The following is a 6,299-nucleotide window of genomic DNA, read 5'->3' as shown; positions in this document are numbered from 1 at the left end:
TGTAACCTGCTTCAGTCGTTGCGTATTACTGTGCGCAATTATCGTGCCAAACATCGCTAATTTTTACATGGAGAAGGGGATCGAACTAAAAAAATATGCATGCTTGCTTTGATAAATATAGGTCAATATTTAGCGGGTCAGATGGACCCTGATTTTTGTGTGAAAATTACAACATTTGTATTCTATGGCGTATAAACTCCTGAAGGACATAAACGCGAGAAATTGATAGTATATCCAAGAGGAGTAGATAGCCTTTAAATTGATACCAATAACATTGTAGTATGTACTCCGATGTGGGAGTTGCACTTAAATAATTACATGTGCTTACGTACTCAGATATTATTTAGTAACACATTACCACACTAGAGGCGGAAATATAAGCGCAGATCGCCTTGAAATTTTCCATGAGGATCCAGGTATGGTCAAGGGTAACGCCAACAATATTCGGTGATGATAAGATAATAATATTGGGATGCAGTGGACCGAAAACCTAAATTTTTTGTGTGTGTTTTCTTTTGAATCGATCTATAGGCCACAATTGAAAGCCGAACATCACAACACACCATACTGTGAAGGGAATCTGGACAAGTAATTAGAAGAGTTGTACTGGATATTAGCAATATTGTAACCATGGCGTCCAACAATGGCTCACAATATGATTTATAAATTAATTAAAAAATATAGTCGAATATATTTGTATTTTTTTAATCCCAGCTCTATCAGTTTACCCAAAATTCAAATTGTACTAAATTTAGTACAATTTACATTCTTACATACATACAATTTACATTCTTATATACATACAATTTACATCCATCCTACACTCCAACATTAACCTTATTTTCAGTGTTCCAGCTCTATCGGTTCACCCAAATTCACATTTGGTACAATTTTGTACACATTATAACAAATTTCCGAAGCTTTCTACATGTCCTCATCCTACACACCAACAATGATCTTATCTCCAAATTTCAGGATCCCAACTCTATTGGTTCACCTATATCCGAATTGTACCAATTATTGTACGTTTTAGTAATTTTTCGTAAACATAAGTAAACAATTTCCAAAACCACGTACATATCTCAATCCTACACTCCGACGGTAATGTTAATTTCAAATTTTGCGATTCCAGCTCCATTTGTACCTTCAAATTAAATTTGTACCAAATATAATACCATATACTGTACTTTTTTTTACTTTTTTTTATATACATCGACCCTACTTCTCAACCTTAATTCGCATTCCAAATTTTACTTCTCAACCTTACTTCGCATTCCAAATTTTAAGTTCTGTACTAAATTTAGCACATTTTAGTACTTTTCGGATACTTATAGTTTTGGTACTTTTCGAATACTTATTGTTCACCAAATACAAATGGTACCACATATAGCACACTCTAGTACTTTTCGTGCCGTTCTAGTACGAATTTCCAAAAACCCAGCCTTATCTGTCACCTTCGGACCAAGAGTGACCCTCACCCAAAATTACTTTTTATCTTTTATTAGTATAGATTGTAGGTTATGTTTGAGATGACATGTCTTCAGTCAAAACAAATCAGGAATATTTTTGTAAACCATATCCTACTTCCATGTCAAGTCCTTGTGCGTCTTTTTCGTCCATATTTTCTTGAACCGTAATCTAAATACCAACAGATACAAATCATTAGATGTTCAATAGGGTCCCCAAAAATATGTTTGCATCGTTCTTCACAATTGTTTCTTGATCTTTGGTCAAAAAAATCATGGGTAAAAAATTTGACCTATGTTGAATTTGTACATACTTAACAAATTCGCAAAAGACTTTCTTCCCCACAAGGAAGGCCAAAAAATTTTGTTGAATAAATATTCGCATTTCCATTATTGAGACAAAACTTGATTTGAACCACGGTGCGATGAGAAATCTTTTAAAACCAAAAAATTTTTTTGAATAAATATTCGCATTTACATTATTGAGACAAAACTTGATTTGATTACATTGACCATAAACTTTACCCGAATGACATAATACCCTGTACCACGGTGCGATGAGAAATCTTTAAGAACCAAAAAATTTTTTTGAATAAATATTCGCATTTACATTATTGAGACAAAACTTGATTTGATTACATTGACCATAAACTTTACCCGAATGACATAATACCCTGTACCACGGTGCGATGAGACACCTACAAATTTTTTTTGAATAAATATTCGCATTTCCATTATTGAGACAAAACTTGATTTGAACCACGGTGCGATGAGAAATCTTTTAGAACCAAAAAATTTTTTTGAATAAATATTCGCATTTACATTATTGAGACAAAACTTGATTTGATTACATTGACCATAAACTTTACCCGAATGACATAATACCCTGTACCACGGTGCGATGAGAAATCTTTAAGAACCAAAAAATTTTTTTGAATAAATATTCGCATTTACATTATTGAGACAAAACTTGATTTGATTACTTTGACCATAAACTTTACCCGAATGACATAATACCCTGTACCACGGTGCGATGAGGAGTCTAAAAACTTGTGTGTGGTCTTCTTCGCTTATCCCCAGCTCTCATTATAGTTTAATGCAAAAATAAAAAAAAAAAACACAACAAAAACTCGCTCTTCCTCTCTGTAATAGCTCGACTTACTACTGATAACCAAGGCAATGTGTATCTGTGACCACAAATGTTCTACGAGTATGACGAATGTTTTCTTCGATATCAGCTTTTGTATTTTGCACAAAACCAGAAATAAAAAACTGATACCGATTCGAGTGACTTCAAGCCACGCAGTATTGAAATAAACTTTGAAATGTCAAGAATTGTTTACTGGTGAAAAGAAAAAATAAAAAGAAAAAACAAATTATGGAACTCAAAAAATTATTTCCAATATTTTTAGTAGTGACCCTGCTAAACATCGTAATAATAACCGGTGCCATTGAAATCGATTTAAATAACGCATTCCATAAGGAAATTCTTCGCCGAAGTAAAGCTTCAGCTATAAAATCTTGGATAGATCCGGAGGTCGAACCCTGTAATAATTTTTATAATTTTGCGTGTGGCAAATGGTCGAGAATAAATCGAGCCGATAATCATGACAATTATCGTACGGATAAATTTATAAATCTGTCAAAGGGTATACATCAAAGGGTGTATAATCTGCTGAATAATCGTAGTGAGGCGAGCCATGATCCGATTAAGGATAAATTGCAGAATTTTTATAGATCCTGTATGGAATTGAACTCCCATTCCGCAAAATATAAAGTGGCAATGCGAAGGGTTTATGCGGATTATGGGGAATTTTCATTTCTTCATAATAACGGATCGAGAAAGACGCACGATGAACCTCTGGATGTGTGGTCTATGGTTGCTGAATTGAAGCAGTTATATGGCAAATCCATATTCTTGTCCGTCGATGTGAAAAAGGATTATTTCAATCATACTCTAACAAGTGTCTATATAAGTCCTCAGGATCCCGTGGAGAACTTGGAAGAAAGACAAGAAGAAATAGCTTGGTATTTGAGTAAAATTTTCTATCTCAGCCCTGATAAAGTGGCGGATATCAGTTCAACAATCGCGCAATTGGATACGGAGTTAAGTCTAGAGCCTGTGGATATGGATGGCGAAGAAGAAAGCGATACCCGGATACCGGAGATATTGCAGTCAAACTTAAATCATATGCCCTAGATCACTTGCATGAAAAATATCCGCGCTTTGATGTCAAATCATTTTTGGCAACTGCCCTCAACGTGACCACCTCCGAACTGCCCGAACATATTTACATCTATGATGAAGGGACTTTTTCAAATATTTTGCAATTGGTCGAAACGACAGATGAGGATATTCTAAGGGACTACATGCTGTGGCAATTAATGGAGGAATATTTAGTTGTCACCTCGACTATGAAACCAGCCGATCGTGAGGAGTTCTGCACCGAACAGGCGAAAAAATATTTTGGTGAATATATAGATCATGTCGTTTATGGGGAATATCGTTTGGACACCTACGAACAGGAGTTAGTCGAATTATGGCAACAAATAAGGTCAAGCTTCAGGAAAGCTCTTGAAACGAATAGTTATCCCTGGATGACGGAACCCGTAAAAACGGAAGCCCTCAATAAATTAAACAATATGAAATTGCGAATTAATTCCTACGATCACATTGATTTTCCCAAATATTTCCAATCGCTGGAAATCCAATCCCACAATTATGTGGAAAATATACAAAATATTTTACTCAATCGTCAAATCCAAGTGACGAATAAGCTACAAGCTGCAGCCGAATCATTGGACACCACACAATTGTTCTCCTTCACCCCGGTCTATATAAGTTCCCAAAACACCATCATAATCCCCGTCAGCCTTTTGCAACCCTTCTACTTTTGGCATCCCGTCTATCCGAAAACCATAAAATTTGCCACTCTAGGCACTCTGGTGGAGTGAGTGTAAAAAGTATTTTGCCTCAATAAAAATTTGAAAAAATTCCAATATATACGCCTAACCAGCAAACTAAAGATGTAAAATGACTTATGTATGATGGAGTACATTTGTGGATATTTAGATCGTATTTCTGCAAGAATCACAGCGAAAGTCCATTACATCGGCCGAAATCACGGCATTTTTTCGTTGTTACATTGAACACGTTTGTATTTTCTCACATTTACATTCAATACATTCTCCATCAGTATTTCATTTAATATTTAGTATTTTCTCGTCCTAATCTTAAGATGAGAGTATTAAACATAGTCATTGCGGCTTCAAAAGTTTAGAATAATAAAGAAGAGGTTTTGCAAAATATAACGCGAGGACAGAACCTTAAAAACTATAAAAACCAAAATCCGACAAACAAATTATTTAAAAAAAAATTCGCGAAACCCAATTTTTCTGACTTCGAAATTTGTATGGTCCAGTAATATTGATCTAGGAACCAATATATGCAATGTAAATACCAATAAGGGGGTCAGATTCAAAGATATGAACAGTTCTAAATCAATAGTAATAAAAACCAATACATGAAGTTGGGAGAAAACATCATTATTCGTCAAATCCTATTGTCTTTTGAAAAACTGTGGTTGCTGGTGGCGAATACGCATTCTATATTTTATCTCCGATTAACACCATCAGTTGCGAATAAAATGCAGTAGGGAATAAACGGGTCGATGTATTTATTTTCGAAATAAGATGTATTTCTATTGCCAGAAAACCGTCCATATATTTGAATCTGACCTCCTTATTGCTATTTTCATCGTATATTTTGGTTCCTAGATCAGTAAAAATGAACCATAAAGTTTTCGAAGTTAGAAAAATGGGGTTTCGCGATATTTTTTTAAATAATTTGTTTGTCGGATTTTGGTTTTAATAGTTTTTAAGGCCCTGTCCTCGCGATATATTTTGTAAAACCTCCTTTTTATTATTCTTAACATATTTGGGATGTTTTGAAGCCGCGACGACTATATTTAATACTCTGATTTTGAGATTAGGACGAGAAATTACCAAATATTGAATGAAATATTGCTGGAGAATGTATTGAACGTAAATGTGAGAAAATACTCGCGAAAAAATGCCGTGGTTTATTGGAATCGTTGCCAAATCACTTATAGTATGTCGTTACCCGCAATGGTAACTATAAAAAGACCAAACGTGTTCTATGTAACAATTTTTTCTAAAATAATAATAAAAAGCAAAATACTTTTTTGTGATAAACATTTTTGGGTTGTTATATATTTCGGCCGATATCTTCGACACCAATAGGTCTTTCGCTGTGATTCTTGCAGAAATACGGTCTAAATATGTCCACAAACGTACTCCATTATACATAATTCATTTTACATCTTTAGTTTGCTGGCTTTAGGCGTATAAATTGGAATTTTTTCAAATTTTTATTGAGGCAAAATATTTATTACACTCACTGTATATTATTTTTTATTAATTCATAAAATTTTGGAAATTAATTTTGAAAGAGGTTTGTGGAAGTTTTTTGGATAAAAGATAGAAGTTGGATGTTTTTTTATAAATGTTTGTCGCCAGAAACTGTTAAAAATTTTAAATTTTTTAAGGGATAAATCGAAAGAAATTTTAAGAGGGGTTTTTTAATATCCCGCATTTTGATACCTGTCTCATTTTAAGATTTTATTCACTAGTCACTAAGGAGAAGACTAAAGTCGGCGGATAGAGAGATATGTGATATTCTACAATTTTTAATATCTTAGCCGATTATTACCAACTTTTGCGGAGTTTATTCTAAGCATATCTTCCAAAGTATATTTATGTTGATCACGTTACATACAAATGACCTATACTGAGAATATTCTGCAAGGAAGA

General features: G+C 33.9%; 1 protein-coding gene across 1 annotated transcript; it reads left to right on the top strand.

The window, feature by feature from the left end:
- Window positions 1–3,342: 3,342 nt before the first annotated feature.
- LOC133327811 (uncharacterized) lies at window positions 3,343–4,421 on the top strand. Its single transcript, XM_061536345.1, has 2 exons — window positions 3,343–3,613; window positions 3,667–4,421. The coding sequence occupies exons 1-2, from the start codon at window positions 3,343–3,345 to the stop codon at window positions 4,419–4,421; spliced, it is 1,026 nt and encodes a 341-aa protein (XP_061392329.1).
- The last annotated feature ends 1,878 nt before the right edge of the window (window positions 4,422–6,299 follow it).

The sequence above is a fragment of the Musca vetustissima genome, unplaced genomic scaffold, assembly GCF_032173495.1.
Source record: "Musca vetustissima isolate MV318-11 ecotype Yass unplaced genomic scaffold, APGP_CSIRO_Mvet_v1 utg251116, whole genome shotgun sequence".
In the NCBI taxonomy this organism is placed as follows: domain Eukaryota; kingdom Metazoa; phylum Arthropoda; class Insecta; order Diptera; family Muscidae; genus Musca; species Musca vetustissima.
This window is presented reverse-complemented; position numbering and strand designations above follow the sequence as displayed.